The sequence below is a fragment of the Orbicella faveolata genome, unplaced genomic scaffold (assembly GCF_042242905.1).
Source record: "Orbicella faveolata isolate gen_17 unplaced genomic scaffold, um_ofav_v1 contig_36, whole genome shotgun sequence".
Taxonomy (NCBI): domain Eukaryota; kingdom Metazoa; phylum Cnidaria; class Anthozoa; order Scleractinia; family Merulinidae; genus Orbicella; species Orbicella faveolata.
The window spans coordinates 16,809,494-16,833,733 of record NW_028301565.1 but is presented as its reverse complement, the minus strand read 5'-3'; the positions used below and the strand labels follow the sequence as shown (position 1 = coordinate 16,833,733).

The following is a 24,240-nucleotide window of genomic DNA, read 5'->3' as shown; positions in this document are numbered from 1 at the left end:
GTCGAACAATTTGGAACTCCATTGCCACTTAATTAATTGTATCCAGAACCTGAGTTTTCAACTGTTTTTTTTTTTCTATTCACTATGTTTGTGGTGATTTTCTACCCATTGCCATTCGCATTTAGACTGTACTTCAGTAGAAACATACTTAATGAAAGTGATAAGGAGAACTGTTTTAGTGTCTAGTGGCCGTGCTTCAGTAAGTCACATCAGTTGAGGTTATCATTTGGGCTGTTTCGTTGTGGATGGAAAGATTAGCGCTGTTGAAATTTACCTTGCTATTGTTCTTGGTCTTATTTAGGGCTGTAATGACAGATGGAGAAAACATAGGAGCCACCCGTTTAGTTCTGGAACCTGTTAGTTTAGCAGTATATGTAGCTCGCAATCTGTCTCCTTGGTACCATGATGTACCAGATGTTGATGTTATGGGAAAGCTGCATGCCGTGAAGGTCAGTTGTGTTTACAAAGAAGAAATAGTAACCAGCGTCTAGTGACAACTCTTGCTTAATGTCGTCGATGTTTTAACGTGTTAAAACACGTCTTGTTCATGTAGTTGATGTTGATAAAAGAGCGGTGATTTCTACTAATTCTGTAGTCCGGTACAATGCAATACATGGTTGCTATCTTTATGTATAAACATGTACCTGTGTGCTTCAGAAATATTTTTATTTTAAATACTTTTCTTTGATATGCAGGGAAAGGGCCGTAATTCATATTTTTGTAAGCCTTTCCTGCAAACATCCCAAGTCTATCCCAGTAGGTTTGCACATATCATTAACTGGTAGGCATCGATTTAAAAAGGATTAGGCTGCAAATTAGCTGATGTACAGAGAATCAAGTTAACCACAGTATTTACTACAACCCTATTTCTGAGCTGATCACTTACATAAGACTGGGTTAAGTAGACATATTCTGCAGAATCAGAGAAACTTTAAAGTGCGCGGATTTGGCTGCATTTAAGGTGGCTTACTACAGTTTTGATGGATTAAAACAGCCCAACTTCTAACTCTTTTGAAAATTGTTCCAAGATGTTTTTCCTTTCTCTATTTACTGTCTACTTAAGTCTTTTACCATTCTATGTGAAACTTGAACAATTAAACGTCAACAAGTGGCCAAAATGAACGAACAAGTACCTAAGGAGAGACTGGGCACTAGTAGGTTAAATCACGTTTTTCTCAAAATTTACTCGTATGACCCCACCTCAAAATTTCAGGAATAAGAAATGGGCTCTGATTTAACATTCATGCACAGTAAAATAAAAATCTTTAAGACAGATTTTGAGCTATTTTTTATTTCTCATTTTCTTAGTGTGCAAAAAATCTGCCTTACAGATTTTTATTTTACTGTGCATGAATGTCAAATCAGAGCCAATCTCTTATTCCTGAAATTTTGAGGTGGGGTCATATAGGTGAATTTTGAGGAAAACGTTCTTTAACCTACTAGTGTCCAGTCTCTTCTTAGGTACTTTGTCGTTCATTTTGGCCACTGTTGACGTTTAATTGTTCAAGTTTCACATAGAATGGTAAAAGACTTAAGAGAGAAAGGAAAAACATCGTGGAACATTTTTCAAAAGTGTTAGAAGTTGGGCTATTATAATCCATCAAAACTGTAGTAAGCCACCTTAAACTTGTTAGCATTGCTGGATGTTTCCGTTTCAGTTGTGTGCTGGCGAAGATGACACCAGAACTATGCTTGGGATATTGTTTCAGAATCTTAGTGAAGGTGTTACTTCTTCCCAAGCAGGTAAAAGATTTATTTTTGAAATTGAATTACTCAGTTTAATGTGGAACCGTAGTAAAACCGTTTAACAATATTTTTACTTCATGTTTTAGAACCATCCCAAGCTGCAGAGGGCATCAGTCCCATTGCTAAGGACATGGTTGGTAAGAGTATTTGCATTTTTAGTGTTTTTGATTTTGTTTTAGAACAAGCTCAAACGTGTCAGCTTCCACAGATTCTGTGATTATCTAACTGTAGTACTTGCCTCAAAAAGTTTTTGCAACTGTTTTTGCGAGTTGAAGGATGAAGCCTGCCACTTAACGAGATGAAAGCCAGGCCATCCTTATTTGAAGCGATTTTTAAGAGCAATCTATTTTTCACATGGAATATTTTGTACATGTTTTGTACACATATAGGTGCTGGAGTTTGTAATGTTGTCATGAATATTTTAAAAAAGACCTCCAAACTCGTCTGCTTTTACTCTAGACAACGATTGCACTCCCCAGACCCTCTAAGTTTTGTTTTCTGACAATTCAAGTGATTTGTATGTTTGTAATGCAAAGTTAATCACTGGAGCTAGATGGAAGTCGCCTTTTAAGAGAGTTTACCACCTGATCGTTGTGTTTGCAGTGGCTATAATTTATTGTACGTACTTGACAATATCCTTGACACAATGGGACCACACACCTCAGGAAATGCAAGATTACTTTAAGCTTTTAGAGTAGCCTGCAGATTCTGCGACGTGCATTTCTGTAATGTACGAGATTCTGTGCAACTTAACTTTGTATTTTATGACTTGACACTGGAAGCCAAAAAATAAGCGCATTCTCTGATGGTCAAAACTGGATAAGATTGCATCATGACCTAAATATGTTTTCTCTAAGGCTAAAGAAATCAAGTTTATGTCTTGTTTTGGTACACACACACCCTGAACCTACATAAGATTGTCACCAGGATATTCTCGTTTCTGTCACTTGAAGGTTAACTGTTTATGACGCAATGTTTTAGACACCATTTCCACTCTCTTTACTCCTACTAAACTGAATATGTGCAATTTCAGATGCGGAAGTCACGACTCAGGACCCCAGTGTTGCAGCTCCAGTTTCAAGGGAAGATGTATGGGACAGTGTTAAATTTTCATTTGAGGTTGAAGAGGTTTCTGCTGCAGTGTTCTGGAAGGAAACTGCTAAGGTGACTAATATCATTGCACAATCATCATGTAATTGAAAACTTCAGTATTAGTGAAAACCAGTTTTTGTCTAGAGTGTTGTGGTTTTGTAGATGTTTTTACTACAGATACACTGTTAACTACCACAGTCAATCCACAGTGTGTGTTATTCAGGTCTTTGCACAGTAGACTTGTTATGTTCAGATGCCTTTGATTTAAATTTCATGTTTTTTGACAATGAAACTTCTTAGCATGTCTACTGGTGTGGCTCTCGTTTCTTTAACATTTTTCAAAAATCCTGCTGTTTTCTCATGTAATTAGAATGATTGGTGTGAATGTTTTTGTATTCTTATTAGTGTCTTTTCCTCATTGTTTTCTTAGGGTGTGTTCCTTTGGGTTGATCTGGATCAGGATCAGTGATCCAAGATCTGTCTGGATCTTGGTGCATCAAAGGAACCGATGAATCCATGACCAGAGTGGATTCATCGGTTCCTTTGATGCACCACGATCCAGACAGATCTTGGATCACTGATCCTGATCCAGATCACTCCAAAGGAACGCACCCTTACCCTATTGCGTTATTAGCCTTCAGGTAACAAGTCCTCCAGAGAGCCTGACTGCTGTCTGGGACAATTCTCACTCGTTCAATTGGCGGCCTCAGGAAAAGTCAAATCGAACTCCTCAATAAGTGCCAGTGTCACGTTAGCGAGTTGCGTTCTTGATGACAAAAGACCACAGAGTGAACAGGGAGTTACACGGTAGGACATGTTGCAGATCTTATCATACAAGATGACATTATTTTAGACTGTCTATCAAAAGCTGGTTTGAGACAACCCTCCATGTTGGTTTGGAATTGGACAAACCCTCGTCTATCGGTTTGTGTTTCACGCCTCACTTCTTTTGTGCTCTCGTCACTTCCTTTCGGACTTTGTAACAGAACAAACCATGGTCAAGCCTTTTCTATTTGTTAAAATGTTGATCAATGTGAATGCCTCCATTTCGCCACATAAGGTAATATATTATTGTTTGCAGGATGATTGAGAGCTTTGAAGGAGGATCGAGCGAAATAAAGAACATGATAGACATCCAGTTTCAACAATCTGCTACTCAAGACAAGACGAGTATGTTTTATTATGTGGACTGCTTTGTTGCGTTTACAGCGTCTGCAGCTCTTTTCAATCATCAATCATAAATATCTTCTCAACCAAGCTTGCTCAAGATCTTTTTTCAGTTCCTTGCCCCCATTTGGAGGATTGGGCCAGAGATACGTTGCCTTTATGAGTTTATCTGTCCCTTTTCTTGGCAACAGACATACCTGCAACCCATGATGTTAAATGCATCTCATTACACCCCCTTTTGCTCCAGGCTTTACTTGGAGAATATCGAATATCTTGTTGTTTTCATTTTTTTAATGGACCTAGGGCCAGTATTCTCTTAGTACAGCAATAGCTCTTGGTTAATGACATATGTTTATTACATGAAAACGTTATTACTTCGAGTTTGGAAATGAAGGGATATATGAAGTGTTATAATGAGAAGTATGGTTATAACATGGAACCAGCACAGCATACTGTGGGGTCCAGAAATATTAGAATTTGTACGATTTTTACTTATCCTTGAAAAACAATTTCAAAGCATGAGCTAACCGTTGACATTTTTATTGATCCTGTGTTTAGTTGTGATGGAAATACAGAGTTTCCGTGTGATAGTTAACCTGGAGTTTCTATTGGTTCTGTCCAACGTGTTCATGTCGGCTCTGGCCAGTGATGGGCCTGTAACTGGTGTACCACTCGCTCCTCAACAGTCTCAAGCAATAGCCACCAAGGACAAGCCTGCAGCCACAGTTAACACCACTGACGAAGACCCTCCACAAATTACCGTCCAGATCTCCATCAAAGACCCAGAGATTGTCTTGCTAGCAGATGCAAAAGACAAGGACACCAATGCTTTGTTCTTAAAGGTAAGTAAACTTCACACAACAGCTAGTTTCAAAAGCATTAGTGTCCATTTGGATTAAGAATAATAAAAAAGCGAGTCAAATACAAAAACATAAGAGTTCTATCGATGTTACCAACAGAAAATATTATTTTTTTCACTCACATTTAAGCATTCTGTGCTTTTTGTCTGTAGGTGTTCATGGAATGTGGAGAGAACTAAATTAAAGAAATTTATGGAAAGAAAATAAAATTTAGAAATAAAATACATAAAGAAAGATTTAAAAAAAAAAAAAAATTTTAACTGAATGTCCCATGCTAAGTAGATGTCACACAAATTTAAGGAAAACTGTCTTAATGTTAATTTCGCAGGTATTTACCTTTCGTAACATACATAAAGGAGGATTTTTAATCGCTTTGCTTATTAGCATTTATCGGCATTATGTATAAATGACTTTCTTATTGTCTTTCTTGCAGAGTGCAGTTGATTTCCACTTTGTCCAGGGTTATGGACAGCAAAAGATGGCTGGATCTGTTACGGATGTTATCATTTTCTCAGCGGCTTTTGACAAGGACAAGAGAAAGTCAACAAAGTCAAGGGTAAAACAATATCCAGACAACTATTTGTTTGACATGAACTAAGTTTATTGCACAAATGGGAGATATTAAGTACATTAGAAGTTGAGTATTAAGGTGATTCCTCACATTTGCATTGCGCATCCTTACTGTGCATAATTTATGGCGTCATTCGCGCGCGCTTGTGCACGCGCACATTGAAAACATGGCGGATTTGCCTTGATATTGAGTTCTGTCAGTTGAAAAATGGCCATAGCTCGCTAACGAGCTCGGGCACCCCAAATTTTTTTCCAGTCATTTTAATCACGTAATCATTAGCTTTGCGTGAGAAAAGACTGATCTGATTTCTATTGTTGAAAATTGAATAAATAAGGAAAATAGCAGCTGCACTGTAGTCTTTTTTGCAGTTTGATAGCCGTGGCAAGCAATTTGGTTCCAATATTTTAACAAGGATTCAGCTGTCTGTCAAAATCAAACTTAAAAAGTTCATTGTGTCCGACACAAGTATTGACTTAGTTTGAGGCGTGTTTTCATGAGTCTGGGCTCACAAAGAGTTTACAATGACTCGGAATACGTTCTTGAAATAAGTATTAAATAATGCTAAAATGGGACATTTTCAATGCCTCACTACTCCGTAACGAGCATGGGCACCCCCTTTTTTTATTTTATAATTAAAGTTCTCATATGATAAATATTCAGTGGACAAAGTTTGAACACAAATCTATGGACAGTTTTTATTTCAGGGGAATTACCTTAATAGTGTTGTAATAAATGATAGCATTACTATTCAAATTTCTCAGAGTGTTGTTCTGATAGTAAAATTTCACTTCTTTGGCAAGGGAGATCTATTGCCTAATAGGAGAACATTTGTTTTGCAATATTAGTACAAGGACGCACAAAAAACTGATCGTATGGCATCGTTGACGGGATTTTCCATTGATCCCTTTGTGCTTTTTGTAGGTTCTCCAGCTGTCCCAAATTTCCCTTCTTAGCTCTGTACCAGAAGGCAGTAGCATGAAGGTTGATGTATCAACTGGAATGGCGTACGTGCATGTCTCTCCACCCACCATAAGGACGCTGACCGCATGTCTGAAGTCATTAACACCTGCCAAGGTTTGTATCGGGTAATTCTGTTCGTGAGCCTAGCGTTTTGCAAGGTAGGTGCTTACCGCGCCAGTTTCTCTTAAATGAAACAAAGTGACTAACAGTGTTGGACATTGCAAGTCCACCACGGTTATCTCCCCGTATTTTGTGAGGTTGACGGTCGCCTGTGCAAAAATAAAATTATGAGTAGAGTGTCTTGTCCACGAACACTATACAATGGGAATACGCCAGACCGCAAACCCCTCAAATTTCTGGATCTGGAGTTCAGTTTAAAAACCAGTAACACATGGTACGATAAAATGCCCCTTGGTTACCTGACACCCACTGAGGTATTTAAGTCATTTAAACGTCAAAAGTAGCTCTTTACACTTACATCTGAAAATAATCCTGCAGCATTTTGTAGAATATCGTCTGATACCAAAGATGATATTCCTCAACATGTAGTCAAGGTCATTGGTCACTGTAACGATTTGTTCAATCTAAAAGATGTTCTCTGGTCTTTTGCCTGGAGGCTTCGCTGTTTGAGCTCATTCATCCCCTGGTATTCTTATGATTTTGTTTCATCTCAGAGTGAAGATGACGAAAAGAAGACCACTGAAAATGCAGTTGAACTTTGGAGTGAAAAGCCAATCTCAACTGAGGATAGATGGTATTTATCCCCAGGTAAGACACTTATCATCACATGTGACAGTGTGGTTCATCGCCTTTCTTTTTAATGACTGATCACAATTTATTGAACATATGAAATAAATTTCAGTTAATCAACAAGTCTTGTTTCTATTTTGAGCTATGTGCTTTGCTAATCCTCCATTCATCGACCTTGGATGACCTCACGTGAGAATCCTGAAAACCACCCAATCAGAGCGAACTTTAGCATCTTGATACGTGCTTGCTAAATTTGGCCACTGTCTTTTGCTCTCACACGAGATAGACTACAGTGGGACATTTTGTCCAGCATATTTTCTATTCCCTCCCACCCACCCAAAGCACTTGCCCACTCATAGGTCTTCGTAGTAATATAGTTTGCCTAAGGGCTTTTCCAATCATCTAGGATGTTTTGTAATACAACTTAAATTGTAGGGCGACATCAGTTTTACACCTAAGTTGTAATGTACACAATTAATAAAAACTCCTGGCATAACATGTAAATCTTGAGGGTTCAAGCACCACTTTTAGTTGTATTTAAGAGATGCGTTAATTGTTAAGATGAGCAATGGGACACTTGAAATAAGTACCTCTTTTGAGGTTTCTTTGTGTACACTCGAATTAAAATTACCAAAACGAACATTTATAACTTTTAGAGCAATTACATACCACATTTGAGGTGGTTTAGACATGTCAATTTATTGAAGGATCTTTTACGATTCTCAGAGACACTTAAGTATGTTACCTATCTGAACGAACTATAGGAACTAAGTACCTCGCTTAGGTTTGTTTATGTCGATTAGAACACTCTGCCAGTCCAGTAATAGATACTTGAGATCATAATTCACAATTTATATTTTTATATATTTTTTTATATTATTACCGTTTTTTGCAAGTTCTGTTTAGGTTGGTCAAATTAACACGGGAATGGGGATGAAGTGCTCCTCTCGTCACACTCTTGACCCCATAGACTCGATTTTCAGAGGCCAACTCCCTCCAATTTTACCCCCTGAAGTTAGGTTAGTGGAGGCCCACTCCCTCCAGTCAGAGAGGAGGCCCACTCCCTCCTCTCTACCCAGGAATGTTTACAGTGGCCCTCAGTGAAGGCTTACTCCCTTCTCTCCATCCACAGTCTACATCTCCTTGGACTGTAGGTTTTGTTTTCTTGACACTCCAGGGGTTCATGGGGCTAAAATATTAACTGAGCACTCGTTCACCCACTTCCCCATTTTCAGCCACACAAAGTTGTTGTTGTCCTTATTTTAAGAGAAGTAAGGGGAGGTTGATTAACTAAAGATTAGCGCAAAATTTTCTCTCTTTAAGTTCCAGAAGACCAGTTGGTCCCTGGTAGACGTGTATTAGCCAGATCTTTGTCCAACCAGAGGAATTACGATCCAGGATTTATTTCGTCGGCCATGGAGGTCATGATATATGTTCAGTTTGATAATGCCAAGTCCTGGTTTTATGATGTAAATGACCTTACCGCCATGGTCCTGGACAAGGATCCTGATCCCAAAGATCTAGTTGTCGGCACACAAGTGGTGGCCAGGCGTCCAAAAGAATCTGCGCATTCCGAGGGAAAAGTTAAACGGGAAAAAGAGGAGAATGAGAAGAAAACATTTTTGATTGAATTTTGGGATGGCGTGGAACACTGGAACAGTTTGGAACAGATTCGCATTCTTACCACCAGCAGGCCAGGAGGTATTGGGCTTGTTCATATACTACATGTTGAAGCCATGTTGTTGGTTTATGTTGGCGTAATATTAATCGGCATAGTGTAAATCAATGTTGCCATAACACTAGCACTCGCATGAATTTTGCGAGTTTTCTCACCTTTGCAGTGGTCAGCATGTGTGAATCCTTCACATTAAATACACTGGGTTGGGTGAGGGAAAGTTGTTGACAATGGTTTTGTAAGGTGCCATGAAAACCTTTACGAAACTGTGTGTTTGTGCGTTTACTAACCACAGTCGTAATATAAGACGCATGGAACTTTAATAGTTCTACAAGAAAGGGTTCTGCAAGGCATTTTTATACGTTGGAAGAAAGTCATTAGAAGTAGTCAGACGACTAAATTGTCACCTTGAGTGTAAAAAGAAAATGCGAGAGAGGCTGAGAGTGGCTTCATTACAATGCGATTTAATTTAATGGTGTAATATAACTAAAGTCTATTCTTCTCTTAGTTCCAAAAGGACAGATTGCAGTGTCAACCATCTTATTCGTAAGAGGCAAAGATGACGTGTACAGGAAAGGCTTTGTATCCAGCAAAACAAACAACAAACTGGTGATTCGAATTTACGGTGAATCTGTGGGCCTTGAAATAGTGCACGCGAATGACAGTGCTGCAGTTGTACCGGACGTTGTACCAGATCCGGCGTCTTTAACTGTTGGAAGAGCAGTAATTGCCACCTATGACACGTTTTTCTGGGAGGCTGGGAATATTGTTCAAATAAGGAAATCAGACGAGACAGGACAGTATTATTACCGTGTCAGGTTCGTTTCTGGCGGAGACACCTGGGTTTTCAGCGTTAACAACATCCGCATCTTGATGACAAGGAAAGTTAAAGGTGTGTTCAACAGATAATCATGACTGTGTTACATGCTTGCCCCATTGTAAAGAAAGCAAAACAAGATCATAAGTTATTAATTTCTTGCAGCTGTTCTTTTTTGTTTTTATTTCTTTCTTGGTTTAAAGCCAAACTGAGAGTTTCTTTTACTGACATGGACTTCTGTGATTTTTACGAGTTTAAGCACCGTGACACTGTTTATATATATATGCCGTAAACCTATAAATAGTTTCTTAAGCCTATGTCCTGCCAACCCTAAGGCCCTCTATAAGAGGGCTGACATAACAAATGCATCAAAGAAGAAAGCTAATTAACCGCATCTCATAATGGAGATTAGTATCACCCAACTAGTGGACTAATGCAAATCCTGAACTTTGATTGGCTACGCTACTAGAGGACTATTAGTAATAGTCCTCGAGTAGCGAAATTGATGCAATCGAGCGTGACGCTTTCTTTCGTTTTATTCCCAAATAAATATTTTTTCAACTTGCATTTGCTAACTTTATTATTGCCTTTTCTGTCCGACGAGTTGGGTGATACTAAAACAATTAGACCCTTCGCCCTCAAGGGCCACGGGTCAATAGCCCATTCACCTAACTATTGACCCGTAGCCTTCACGGGCTACGGGTCTAATTGTTAATTAGTAATCCCTCTGTGTGTTTTTCTCCTTCAGTTCCAGAAGGTGTGTTAGATGTTGGCACAGTAGTGTGGGCACATACTTCTAAAATACGGTACTACCATGGATTTGTGTCATACAAGGGAACCAAATTGCACGTTGACTTGTATGATGGAGACAAATTTGTTTACGGAATGAAGGATGCATCACGTAGGGTCATTCCCGATGTGCCACCAAAAGCTGCTGACATCAAACCTGGAACAAGAGTGATAGCCAAATTCAAGAAGAAACCACGGTATTACAGTTCTACAGTGATGAAAATAGATGCCTCCGACCCTAGTGAACCAAAGTACCATGTAAAGCTTGATGATGGCGATGAGACATGGGATTCACTTTATCAACTAAGACTTCTACCCAAAGAGGTTCACGTTGAAGGTACTCTTGTTGCGATGCAACAGGCCATTTGTGAGTTATCTTTTGCCTCAAAAAGAAACCTCCATTTATATCAAAATGTATTTCACCTACAGATTCATTTTCATACAAATCAAAGTAATTTTCAGATGAAAAGCTTTGCACGAGGACTTGGACCTCGGAAATGGCCTATTTTGAGGCAAAGAGCTACAATAAATTCGTTCAGCTTTTTTTGTCTTCTCTGCAGCTCAATCCTGATGATGCTCACAGTAGCGTTTTTGCATTATGTTTCTTTAGGCGAGGAGAAATCTCCAGATCACATTAATGCCAAGGAGGATGCTAGCAGTAACGCCGAACTGGTAAAATCTTGTTTAAAGAGCTATGAATGTTACTTATCAGTATGTTACAAGCATGATTACAGATACCTGTATATCGTCAGTACTGTGATCAGACGATGCAGAATGTCAGCCAATAGGAAGGTTTGATTCAAAGGGAAGTTTACTTTCATTTGTACATGTATCTCCCAGGGTCAGTAAATGAATCTAGTCAAACACAAGTAGATCATTTGTTCATGATATATTTTTTCAGTTGATGTTTGAAATGGAAGGATTTGACATCAAGTTAGAGGGTATGTTTGGCGGCCAAGTCATTCCATTGCTATCTGTTGATGGGTCCATTCAAGGAGAAGTAAAGAATTGGTCTTCAGCAGTAAGTCAAAGCAGGGAGAGTTTTGCAAGAAATATTAATAGAAATTTTAATGTTTAAGTTTCTGCTGTAACTCTTGAGTGCTGAATTGGTCTTCAGCGTTAAGTCAAAGCAGGGAGAGTTTTGCAAGAAATATTAATGTAAATTTTCATGTTTAATTTTCTGCTGTAACTCTTGAGTGCTGAATTGGTCTTCAGCGTTAGGTCAAAGCAGGGAGAGTTTTGCAAGAAATATTAATAAAAATTTAATGTTTAAGTTTCTGCTGTAACTCTTGAGGCTGAACACACTTACGTCTGTTTTGTTAATTTTAGTTGTCAGTCCATGCAGGAGTTGACGTAATTGGAAACTACTTTAACGAGAATGTGTCTGAATGGGAGCCTCTTATTGAACCAGTGGAAGATGAAAATGGTGTTTATCGACATTGGGAACTCAATCTTGACGTAAGATAACTCCTGCTCCTAGAGAATACATTTTTTGAAACAGAGTAAATCATTTTGTTTTAGGAGCCTAAAATAAAGCGAAATTCAAGCTAGTCTGTTAGTTAAACTGATCGTAAATGCACTGCCTCTTTCTATTACGATGGTACTTTATTACTATTGGAGATTTAAGGTGGCTCAAAACAATTTTCAGCACTTAGATTTTGATGGTTCGTTGATAACTACTCTTTATCACTTGACGCTACAATCATGGTACCAAAATCTGCCCAGTCATTGGTAAACACCCTGTTATCATTTTCGTGACACAATGGGTTACCATAGCAACAGTATGACCTCCTAAAAATGCCCTTAATTACAGCTTTTGGGGCTCATAATTCAAAAACAGCACGGTGAAATGTTTTTACATTATCAACTTTTGATAAGCATGATAAGACGCAACTTTTGGCAAAGTTTAAAAAAAATTCTGTAGGTAGAGTTCAGAGCCACCCTAAATTTTCGAAAATTTAAGGTGGCTCTGAACCCTATTTAAGTGTTGGAACATGTTTTGAGCCACCTTGAGTGAACGAAGCCCTTCAGAATATCACCACTGTTGCTGGATTACACGGTAGTCTGTTCATGGTCTGCTTCCTGTGTTTGTCAAATTAATTTTGACAAACATGTCTCCTTTGAAAAGGAAACGTTGAATCCACCCTGGTGCAGACGTTCTTTACTGAGTGGTGTAGATAATGCGACTTTTCAGACCTCTTTGAAGGCGTTCAAAAATTTAAAAAGGAAGATAATTGAAGTGACCAATTTTAGCTTGTGAAGATAGAGAACAAAGTTGACGTCTCGTTGTGCTTGAGTAAATATTAAAGCTCCGAGACCAGCTCATCTGTTATGAGCCGTTTCTTTTTTTTTTTATTGTCATCCGTTTTTCTTTTGTGCTGTGTGATGTTACCCCAGGTTTCACTGGCGAATGGTGGTAGTGATAGTGATAGCAGCAATTTGGATGAAAGTTCTGACGCAGCCATGTCACTGGCAGTTCGATCAAAGGATGAGTTGCAGCTGACAGTGACAAAAACATGTCTGGATGTCTTCACTAAGCTTGGAGCAGTACGTGAAAAAAAATGGAATTTATTATTTTGTGTATGTTAGTGTTGTGCGTGTTACCCCAGATCTCAAGGTACCTTTTCACATCTGTAGGCTTTTAAAGAGGCTGTTACTCTGGAAGGCACAGGAGTGGTTGCTTTGGAGGATGTTCCACCCTTTCAGATATGGAATGAGGTTTACAATTACTGGTTAAAATCCTTGTCAATCATTTTTTGGTAATCTGACAAGCATCTTTTCTTGTTTCTTGGCAGCTTGGCATGGAAGTCAAAATTCGACCGGGAAACAAGTTTCAAGTACGTTATGCAATTGTTGTGAGAATTATTTTCTGTATTTGTGTCTTTGTTTAATTTGGTAAATTTAGCAGACACTCGGCTGCTTTTTGATTTGAACAGCAGAATGAAAGCTTTTTTCAAATTTAAGAAATGTTTGCCTGGTTATTGCCAAATGATTAAGCTGCTGATTGCTTTCTGGCAGTGGGTGCTTGCAAGCATAGAGAAAACTTTGATTTGTAATTTTTTTGTGGTTAACGGTTGCCCATTATAAAATGTTTGAATTTTCATTAATCAAGCCACACCAAATTTATTTCCCGCATGGAAAATATGCAATATTACTATCCATTGGTATCTAACCCTTTGATTCCCAAAAGAAATATAGTCTTGGGTTTCCTTTCATTGTGAAGTAGACAATCGTTAAGAGTAAATAATCAACTGACGGACTTGCCAAATGGCAAATTTTCAAAGCACATTTGAAAATTGTTCTAGCAGAATCTTTGGCATGAGTGCATTTTGAATTTTTTGTTGGCAGCAGCTTGCACACTTATTCACGTGTTTCTTTTATTCTAGACTCCAGCTAGTGCTGATAAAGATGGCATGGTTGCAATTCCCCCTGGTCAAAACCTTTCCCTTCGATTTGGCAAGGGAGTTGACAAACGAAGCAGCAGATTTGAGAGAGGGAGTAGCGTCTCTGGTGTGGGACCAAGCATTGGTGTCGAGGTGAGACTAGTTGTCCGTTGAAGCATTCCAAGTTTAGGCAGGAAAAACGTTGCAGTCTGTAACCAAAAGGATTGAGTAACATAGTGGTACATCGTAGTGAGAACACTCGAACCATGAACGTGAACTATGAACAGTAAAACTGCTATTCGTTTTGTTTATTTGAAAAGCTCGTATTGATAAATTATAAATAATAACAGCTTTATTGAAGTGTCATTGAAAAAACGCACAAGCCTAAGAAATGGCCATTGTTCGTGGTTCCAGTGTTTTTACTGATAATTTGTAACTTGTTTTTGTTAATGGCCAATTCCCTCTATGAGACGAGCCTGCAGGGAATCATGGTAGTTGGATTCATCATCTTGGACAGGATATTTGTTTTGATGAATCCAACTACCGTGATTCCCTGCAGGCGCGTCCCATTGATGCAATTGGCCTTTGAAGGTCGAGCCTCAGACTGGCCAATGGAATTTGGAGAGCTACCAGAGAGGATTAAACGACACCAATAATGGAAGATCAAACTCATAAGAGTCTGCTATGAAGGCAAAAAATGGACAAATCAAAGAATATGAACTTGAATCTGAGTTTGAATCTGCTAGGTTAGACATATAAGATGTGCATCATTGCTGGTCAATAGAGCATCGAGGCATTTTTGGTAGGACTTTAAACGTGTAATTTGAAACATTTTTTTAATCACCAGGTGCCAGGCTATCATGAACTGAAGACCATTTCTGTAAAACAGGCACGAGTTATTTTGCACAATGTCGTTCCAAAAAAGGTAAGAAAGACCAATAAGGACATGCGGTAATGACTCATTATCTCTTAATGTAAGTGGTTTTTTTTACATACAAAAGCCCTTAATTTCAGTGAACTTTGTTTTAAAGGCTAATGCCGTTCATTTCTGTCAGTCAATAACAAGCAGTTCGCATTTGGAAGAAGGGTTCTTGAAAAACAGGAAAATTAACACCAATTCCACTGCATGAACTACCTAATTCACATGATTACCAATCTTTTCTAAAAACTTGTTGGACAATGAGGAATTAAAATATCTGTTGTCGTTAAGAATGAGTTCGTGATCAAAATAATGTTAAACTAGTTTGAGTTGCATTTGTCTTTGTTCCAGATTGATTACCATACTCCCTATCCCTATCCTAAATACATATCAAACTAGTTTGCAATCATTTTGGTTCTGTCGTGATTGCAAATCCTTTTATTTTCCATTTGAGGAAGAATACAATGATCTTTTAATTCAAAAGTATTTGAAGTAACCTATTATATTTTTAATCTTAATTCTGTAAACCATCGAACTGAATGTTACGATATATTAACGTGACTGAACCGTTGGTTAAGGTTTCTCCTCAATCTCAGTAGCCAGTATAATGTTATTTTATATTTCCGAAACTTGTCAAAGTCTTTTCATTAACCCTGTTTTGTCTGGTTAATAAATCAAGTAAAAAGCATGCAAAAATTGCTATATTTTCTGTATGATTTGTAAAATAATAGTTTGAAAAAACACATTACCAAGTAAAAATAACAAAGTTCGAGATTGTTTTGATAATTCTTAGTTGACTGGCAGGCTTTCAGTCATAAGGTTTAAAAATTAAAAAAAAGCAATAGAAATAAAAATAAAACTTATTAAGAGATAATGAGATTTGAAAAAATTACGGCTTGTACAAACAGATAACGATGGTTGTGTTGTTATATTGGTTTTAATCCAAATAGTTTCACATTTTGCATGTCACTAATACAGTTATTTAAACGTTCATTTCATAAGTGAATATGACATGTGGCCTCATTCCCAGACATATCCTAGCTGTGCCAAACGAAATGAATAAAACCGCTATTACAAAGTTAACAACAAAAATACAAAATTAATTTTTACCAGTGGTCCTCACCATAAACTTTTATGCATGCTTAGTTAGTATTCTTATATTTCAGTTGGTAGAAAGCATCATATTATTGCCAGAAATGAGCACCATAAATGAATTGGTACTGGTAACGGATGTTGACCCAGATAAGGTGACGGGCAAGTACTGTAAATAAGCGGGCCTCTAAGGCTTCGTTCACACTTGGTGCCGGAGCACTGGTGACTGGGCACCAGCACAAAATTGTGTTGCGTTCAGACGCTGGTTCTTTAAGTACCCAAGTACAAGGTGGAGACCTTGCACCTGGTCACACGTATTGTGCCCGAATTCTGTAGTTTAATACTTGGAACAAGGGTGTGTTCACATCAGTTCGTTTTGATATATTTATTTATCAGTAGTAAAACTAGCAACCCTTGTGGCATTATAGTTGTTGAAAATGGAATTCCTAAAACAGGGTTCCCACTCCACTGATAAGAAATCAGTGGGGAAATATTTTAGGGATTCCATTTTCAACACCTATAATGCCACAAAGGTTGCTAGTTTTACTACCGATAAATAAATATATTAAAACGATTTGATAAATGAATATATTAAAACGAATTCCGGTGTTAATACTTGGAACAAGGTTGTGTTCACATCAGTGCCCGGTGAGAATCGTACTCTGGCACCAAGTGTGAACACAGCCTAACACAAACTGGCTTTCTTTCTAAAACTTTCTTTTCTGGGCTCAATTCTGGCTTTTACTCCTAACCTTATAAACATGTCTTTATTTCAGGGGTTGTTGGTACAACCTTTTCATTTGTCTTGCCGCTGCAGTGATAATCGCATTTCCTAGGCATATCGTCATTATCATTTTTGTTACATTGCGTTGTGGTGGTGTATTTTCATCATGTTTTTTTTTTTGTTTTTTTTGTTTTTTTAACTTTTTTTTTCTGCAGTTTTCAGTGTTATTTTGTTCTCTTTTCGTTTTTTTTTCTTTATTTGCTGACCTGCTTATTGTTTTGCAGGACTTTTACCTACTGCTGTATACAATGATTTTAAATCACTTCCCCCGCCAAATGTGCTTAATATCGAGCAAAATCATATTTTAAATATTCATTCTTCCATTAGCTTCTTGCAGGATTAATTACGTCAGTTGTTGTCCAAGTTGAGAGTGGAGATGGTCAGAGAACAGTAACCATACGGTCGCCTTTACAGGTCAGTACACATTAGTGGTTTGCTCAGAGCTAAGGTGTAAAAATCGAATATTGTCTCCCTGTAACAACAGCCATTATTACGAGGTTTTTGTTATATCAAACTGGAACATGTTTCCCTTGCTTTGCCTTTCCTTTATCTTCCCTTCACTCACTGTAAGTCACCACAGGCATCTGAAATTCCAATCCCTTTGAACTTCTGTATCAGTGTGGAGAGTCTGTGGGATAAATGATCACCCTGATCATAAACAACATTTTATTTCAACTCATAGTTACAATATACATTATAAGTTATCGGCAACAATTAAATCAAATATAGTACTGGCTGCCCGCAATAACCATAGGGGTGGGGCTAGTGGAGCCAGGCTGCCAATAGACCATATTCCTATTCTCGGTATTGGACTGGAACTAGCTTGCAACTGAGGTTAATGCGTGGAGTCTTTTCAAATGCAAATGACATTAATCTCTTTTTAATGATATCCTCCCGTATGAGCCTCCATTGCAAGCTAGTTCCAGTCCAATACCGAGAATACGAATAGGGCCTATTGAGGTATTACGTAGATAAACTGAGATAAAGGTCGGTAGACTAAATTTTATCATTTTCAGACCTGCCATTGACTACTTTGTTGAACTGCCTAGGTTAACAATCATTTCCCAATTCCAATGGATCTGTTGTGCAAGAAAGATGAACAGTTTTCCCGTGTCACAACTATTCAGCCTGACAGCCTTTTCAATGTTCCTCTTATATTGGCTCATAAAGCAGCACTCTTCCTCAGACCTGCAGGATTTGGGTTTGTACAAAATTATATCCAAAGTTAATTTAGTGTTGGTTTTGAAGAAGAAAATAGAAAAATGAAATAAATCACTTTATTAAATTGTCGAAGTGTCCTTCAGCTCTAGGCTGATGTTGGCAGGAGTTTTTTGTTCAAACAAAATTAATTTGGTTCCTATCGCTCTCTAAAACATATTTGGGAGTTAGTTTCTAAAACGACCTAAGGGTGTGGGAAAAGTGAAATAGTCGTTGTTGTGACTGGTAACATGCCAGTAGTCGTTACCAGGGGGGAGGAAAACCCTCTACTAGGTTTTGGAATGCTGGTGGGGAAACAAACAATTTTCCTAAACCTTAACAGTGTTTCAGCCAGAGCGCGCCATTGCGGGAATCCCGCGTTACAATCAGATGGCCCCCAGAAAAACGAAAAAAGGGCCAATTTGGCCCATTCCTTTTACAAGACTGCAGGCTTAACACAGGCATAATATTTTAAAAGCCATCCCAGGGCTGGAAATTGTGATCGATACGGTCGCCAATGCAACAAGCATTTCATCCTTGGCGACCAAAAATTCTGGTTTAGTCGCCATAGTACGGCATAATGACGACTACATTTCTCTGTGTTGACAGTGTGATCAATAATGGTTATTTTGTCACACATTATGTCCTTCCAGAAAATCATATTGAAAGATCTTTGTTTCTAACACATTTAACGTAAGAAAAGAAGTCAATCTGTCCTTTTGCTTTGCTGTATTGATTCTCTCATATCGGAAAACTTCCAAATGGCTGACCGAGTTTGAAATCGCCCTATAATGCATTGCAAACCCTTGATCATTGACTACGTCATGTAGGCCTAAGGATTGTTCTCTTGCAATGCACGGATCCTTCATACCAGTATCTGACTCAAAAGAAACTTTATTGGGTAGAAACCCTTCAAAAAGCACTTACTATTAAATTTTATCATAGGTCCTAATGAACTGCTTTATTTTCCTTGGTACCCTGATGCATTTTTTCCTTCTGTAGCTTTCAGTTTATTGGCCCCTTTCCTAAAAAAATTGCCCCTAAAAAAGATCTTCAGGGGCCACTTTGGCCCTCAAGTAAAATTTTCTGGCTGAAACACTACTTAATTACTCAGATTCAGACTTACCTCAGATTCTTATTTTTCAATGCAGATATAACATGAGCCGATCTTGTCTCTGCTTTGCTACTTTTCATGTTCTCATAATATAATAAGGATAATCAAGGTTGTTTACCAAACTTCTTGATGACGCCAGCTAAAGATCACTTGACCATAAAAGGTGGTTGCTCTATTGACGATCACCCTTTACTTCTTGGAACTGTTGCTTTTCTATCCACAGGTATGGAGAGAGTGCTAGTCCCCTACTGTGGAACAAGCTCGCGTCTGAAGGCCATTCTTCTGTAAAGTGCCCACCACCAGCTGGCGATGGACCACCTTTTCATATTGAGGTAAATAGCGTGTACAAGTGGACACCATTATATCTTTTTGGGTTGAACATGTTTTAATGTTTAATATTGTTGAATTCAAGTACTATTGAAGATCATCGACAATTGACCAAAACATGGTTTGTAAAAAACGTAAATGTGTATCATTTTCCTTTAAAAAGATTTTACCTAGTCGGTTGCTATCTACATCTTGATATGTTCTCTTGAAATCATTTGTGTTGTCTGAGAAATATGGGAGAAAAATTTTGCTTATTGTTTAGTTCTATCGGCTTTTCCTGTAACTAGCACATTAAGACTTAGAACTGCCTTGAAGGCACCAGACACTGTATATACTTTGATGTTACGTACACTTCATTATAACAACTGGATGTGAACAGGTAGTCTCTCCAAGAGGGTGTGTTATATTACCCTTCAATTAGAGCGGTCACTGCAGAGTGGCCACAAGAGATGTAATCATCAGTAGATGTACCAAAACTATCGAAGTCCCACATTTGTACTCGAGCTAAAATCTTCCACTCTGCACACTGGTACTTTACCAGTTGTGATAAATAGTGGTCATTATGGTGCCACAAATTTAACTACAAGTGTATGTTACCAAGTTTTAATACTATTTTTTCTCTACATTCCTTTTCAGGTCGATTGCGAGCAAGTGTCCTACAGTGCAGTGCATGGATCCTTGGAACACGCACCAAATTACGTACTCCACATCTACCCACCGGCTATTCTTCACAACTATTTGCCTTATAGCATCCACTATGCATCACCAGTAAGTAGACAGTGATTAAATGTAGTTGTATGAGACAAAGATGTTAGTTTTTAAAGAAACTATTGTGCTACGTCGGCCGGCAAGTAAAACACTTGTCAACTTGAAGTTGGAAGGTAAATGGACCGATGAAAAAAATTGTTGGTTGGATATTTCGAATGCTAACCTCTAGTCAGAGGTCTTGCGGTGAAATGAACTGTGTGGTTGTGAGGTAATATTTTTGGAGTTTTGATCCTCTTACTTTCATGTTGCAATTGAAAATGTAATCTGTATCGAAGATTGTAGTTTGATATTTTTCCCACTAGATGTTTTTTTTTTCTTTTTCTTTGTCAGGGCTTGCCTTACGTTGAACTCAAGGGTGGTGACAAATGGCCTTTGTTTTCTGTCAGTCTCTCAAGAAAGGTCATTCTCTATATCCAGGTAACTGTTTTTCGAAATTTTAATTAATTCAGAGCTGCTGATGATTCTTTTTCGTGACGACGGATTCACTTGTAATATTGCTGGGAAAGCCGATCCTCCTTTCAATTTTTGTAGGAATAACGGGGTTCATTACTTTTATCTCTGTTTTGAATGTATGCGTAGTATAGTGAGTCGAAAATGGTTCAATATTTTTGTTTCTTGTGATTGTGAGTGAACCCAGACACTCTCCTGCAGAACTCTTACTATACTTCCAATTCAGTTGCGCCTTACATATAGCGCCCTTGTCAGCACTTTCACCATCACCACCAACAGTCACAAGCGTCCCCTCTCGTAAGTACGTTTTAAACTAACTAAGACATTTATAACTTACGTACATTTGCGTTGTTAGCTTGACGACTATCAGAGGTGCATGTGGAAAGGAGAAATTGAAATGTGGAAGGGAATGGACGAGCTTACAACAGTCACTTTGCAGCCAACTCCTTTGGATGCTGCTTATGGGAAGTCCCTGGTAAGGTTTTCAGTAAGAACATCGAAGAGTTTTTAAACTTAAAACGTGTAGAGAATAGGAATAAGTGCCTTGTCTAAATTGTCTTTGATGTCACTGAATCTTACTTACTAGTCCTTCATCAAGAAAGCAATGGTGCTATCATGGTCAATTTATTGAGACAGGGAAATACTATGACTCTACACCTTTGTTTCCGGCCCTATCCCCCACTCGGGGACAAGGAACTAAGCATAAGCACACCTTTGTTTATTTTATTTTCATCTAAACGAGCTCAAGGAGCCATAGCGGAGGATAGGTGTCAGATGAACAATTATTCATGTACGTAACTATCGCCTTCTATTGTAGGAACTGGGAGTGTTCGCCACATTTGAAGGCACAATGAACATCACTCTGTACAGTCCGTACTGGATGGTGAACAAGACTGGACTTTATCTCGAATACATGGTACTAAAGCAAATTTAGTTTGAAGCACTACATGGGCTCAATAATTCTCTCTAAAGACAGTTTACCCTTTGAACTGTAACTGTGGCTGACCCACATATCGTGTGTATGTAATAGGAATCAAGAAACATTGACAGTCTCAAGAAAACCCCACAACTTAACACGTCCCCAAACTATCTCTATAGAAAGCCCTTTATCGAACATGAGTCGGAGAGGTGTTCATTAATTGGTTTAATTTGTTTTGTCTGAGATGTATTTGTTCGTGAGCCAGACATTTTCCTTTGCATTTCAGGCTTCTGATGACGACACTGTCATTCCTCATCCAGTTTCATTGACTGAGCCAGTAATGTTCTCCTACCGTGGGAAAGGAAATCTCTTTACCAAGAAGACGGTAAGGTAGTAGCTGTAATGCGAATGAAGTAGCTAGCAATGAAAATTCAATTTGTTAACTTGCTTATATGGGGTATTGTCCTCTCACGCTTATGTGTTATTAACTTTGCCTTCTGTTCATCCATCGCCTTATCCCATGTACTAAGCACTATTCAGCTTGTGAGATGTCGAGTTAACCACGGAGGTAGGGCAAACAGTTACGTGATTGGTACCAATACATTTAGTTACTAAGACGTCAACAGTGAGAAGAATTAAGTGTTTTGAACACTAACGTAGGGTCACAGATCATTTTATGGGGAAACGTGTACCGCCCTCAAAAATGTACTGAACCGTTCTTTACACATAAACGATTCAATAATAGTGCCCTCCCAGATATCGCATATTTTACTATTTGAAAGGTTCTCTTTTGCTTAACGTTTGACAGGCCCGTGTTCGTCCGGCCGCTGGTGAATGGTCCAACAAGTTTTCTCTTGATGCAGCAGGCAGCGGTGGAGATCTTAAAGTCAAGAAAAATGGGAAACTGCACGAGGTAAGTGAACAGTTTCAATAGGTGTTATTATTTTCCACGACAAGTGCACATATCCCACTTACCTTCCTTAACCGATGTTTTAATTTCATCTTCCCTTCTAGGTCGGTACGCAGATTACCTTATCCTACTTTAGTTTAACCAAGATAGTGGAGTTTACACCTTTCCACCTAATAAACAACCACACAGAGGTAAGAAATACTCTTCTCAAGTTATTTCTCTTTGACGGTGTTACTTGAGTTTTCGCATATTTGTGCACTGAAAACAAAATGAAGTAAGTTGCTTTTTTACTGAATACTCTCCTTGCTCAATGCTCTTTTATCCTGTTTCAGTACCCAGTGTCGCTTTCAGATTCAGAAGGCCAAGGGGCAGCTTGGGTAACAGTTCAACCAGGAGAGGTAAGGTTACCGTGAATCCTTGTTAGAACTTGCGCCTATCTCACCAGTGAGTTTGTTATTGGTCCTTTCCTTGCCGTAGAAATTTCTTCATGTTCTTTAATTATCCTGTATCATCAAGATCAGAGCAGTTTAATCTGGACGCGTGCTTTAGACTTTTCCGTGAGATTTTAAAGCTTTTTTCCAAAAGAGAAGGTCTCTGAGAATTTACATCAAGCTGTTTTCAATGAAGACATGTTTTATAAAAACTGCAGAAATTCTCGCGCGCTCATTGGCTTTTTTTCACATCTACGTCATTGACAATGTTATGACGTAATTCATGATCAATAACAGCATAGACGCATGAACAACTGAAGTCAATTTGTTAAGTTGAAAACAACGTTTGTCGTGTGGGTTACTAAAAATGAGATATTTTTTCCTCACTTAGTGCGTACCATTCTGGCCAGTTTCGTTTCCTTCAAAGGATCTGACCATCAAAGTTGGTGACAGTGAAGAAATCTCACCAAGCTTTCACTTTGAACCTGATGTCACAGTGCTGCTCAGAATGAACGGCAAGGTGAGGTATCTGGAAGCAAAAAGTAGAAAATATACAAACTCATAGAGCCGGCGTCGGAGGAGGTCCCTTTCTTTAGTTCATATCTCTTAGTAGAGTATTTTGTTGTTAACTCGCCGCCTACAGGCCTTCTTGGCCAGGCGCACACAAGCGACAAAACTGTTTAAGGACAAGTGCACACCAAAAAAAAAGAAAACATACGTTATAGGGCAATGTTATTTGTCAGTAGTGTTAGCTACACAGCATCACATGGGATAAGACCTTAACGTCATATTCACGCTGTTCTGTTGGTGTGCAGCGTTCAGTGGAGTTACCCACCAACAGTATTTTATCTTGCCATGACTCCCAGTGCAGTTTGTACTAAATTTCCAGTTAGCGTAGGCTTTGCACTGCGCCGCACTCGAAAGCGAAGCTAGCAAGGTTCAGAATCAGTTATAGTAGACATAATAGGTAATTTATCAAGCAAGAAAGACCGTGTTTGACCACATTTCCAAACACCGAGAATAGAGTTGAAAAAACGACGCGCAGACGAGTATTTTTGACGAATTTCGAGGTGTTTGGAAATGTGGTCAAGCACTGTGTGGAGTGTTTGAAATAACTTCTCAGTCGTAAAAATATATGCTGATAAAGATCAGACATCCAAACACCGCCACAGTCACGATTTCCTCTTTTCTAAACGTGATGAATTATTAGTGAATTTGAGGAAACTGTGTCAGAAATACACAGACATTTAATTAAAGCTGTTCTCTGTCTCGTAGATTGGAGCGGTGTGTGCTGACATGCTGACCAAAGATTCAGCTGCTATCATAACGATCACTCCATACTTCTCTGGCTCAGCACCCGTCAGGCTAGAGAACTGTACTCAGCTAGAAGTCTACTACAAACAGCTTGGGTAAAACACTCATTCATTGTTGTAAGCCATGTTGATAGCTACAGTTGCGTTCCTTCTCTCGTGTTCCCCCAACTTCCCGCGTGCATCCATAACGTGAAAAATGTTTGCTA

At 38.5% G+C, this 24,240-nt stretch overlaps 1 protein-coding gene across 1 annotated transcript in view; it reads left to right on the top strand.

The window, feature by feature from the left end:
* The window catches only part of LOC110059448 (intermembrane lipid transfer protein VPS13A-like), a 74,962-nt gene that overhangs the window by 35,186 nt on the left and 15,536 nt on the right, over nucleotides 1–24,240 (top strand). Inside the window, exons 41-74 of the mRNA XM_089275116.1 lie at nucleotides 302–449; nucleotides 1,659–1,743; nucleotides 1,833–1,883; nucleotides 2,780–2,910; nucleotides 3,473–3,645; nucleotides 3,920–4,008; nucleotides 4,564–4,847; nucleotides 5,299–5,421; nucleotides 6,358–6,510; nucleotides 7,071–7,164; nucleotides 8,470–8,847; nucleotides 9,330–9,713; nucleotides 10,387–10,764; nucleotides 11,038–11,099; nucleotides 11,329–11,448; nucleotides 11,757–11,885; nucleotides 12,825–12,974; nucleotides 13,065–13,145; nucleotides 13,223–13,264; nucleotides 13,814–13,963; nucleotides 14,658–14,735; nucleotides 16,933–17,019; nucleotides 17,655–17,806; nucleotides 19,140–19,248; nucleotides 19,880–20,011; nucleotides 20,342–20,428; nucleotides 20,817–20,936; nucleotides 21,279–21,377; nucleotides 21,667–21,765; nucleotides 22,189–22,293; nucleotides 22,395–22,481; nucleotides 22,623–22,688; nucleotides 23,113–23,241; nucleotides 23,997–24,130. Coding sequence (XP_089131242.1) covers nucleotides 302–449; nucleotides 1,659–1,743; nucleotides 1,833–1,883; nucleotides 2,780–2,910; nucleotides 3,473–3,645; nucleotides 3,920–4,008; nucleotides 4,564–4,847; nucleotides 5,299–5,421; nucleotides 6,358–6,510; nucleotides 7,071–7,164; nucleotides 8,470–8,847; nucleotides 9,330–9,713; nucleotides 10,387–10,764; nucleotides 11,038–11,099; nucleotides 11,329–11,448; nucleotides 11,757–11,885; nucleotides 12,825–12,974; nucleotides 13,065–13,145; nucleotides 13,223–13,264; nucleotides 13,814–13,963; nucleotides 14,658–14,735; nucleotides 16,933–17,019; nucleotides 17,655–17,806; nucleotides 19,140–19,248; nucleotides 19,880–20,011; nucleotides 20,342–20,428; nucleotides 20,817–20,936; nucleotides 21,279–21,377; nucleotides 21,667–21,765; nucleotides 22,189–22,293; nucleotides 22,395–22,481; nucleotides 22,623–22,688; nucleotides 23,113–23,241; nucleotides 23,997–24,130 — 4,689 coding nt within the window. The remainder of the gene's footprint in view (nucleotides 1–301; nucleotides 450–1,658; nucleotides 1,744–1,832; nucleotides 1,884–2,779; nucleotides 2,911–3,472; nucleotides 3,646–3,919; nucleotides 4,009–4,563; nucleotides 4,848–5,298; nucleotides 5,422–6,357; nucleotides 6,511–7,070; nucleotides 7,165–8,469; nucleotides 8,848–9,329; nucleotides 9,714–10,386; nucleotides 10,765–11,037; nucleotides 11,100–11,328; nucleotides 11,449–11,756; nucleotides 11,886–12,824; nucleotides 12,975–13,064; nucleotides 13,146–13,222; nucleotides 13,265–13,813; nucleotides 13,964–14,657; nucleotides 14,736–16,932; nucleotides 17,020–17,654; nucleotides 17,807–19,139; nucleotides 19,249–19,879; nucleotides 20,012–20,341; nucleotides 20,429–20,816; nucleotides 20,937–21,278; nucleotides 21,378–21,666; nucleotides 21,766–22,188; nucleotides 22,294–22,394; nucleotides 22,482–22,622; nucleotides 22,689–23,112; nucleotides 23,242–23,996; nucleotides 24,131–24,240) is intronic.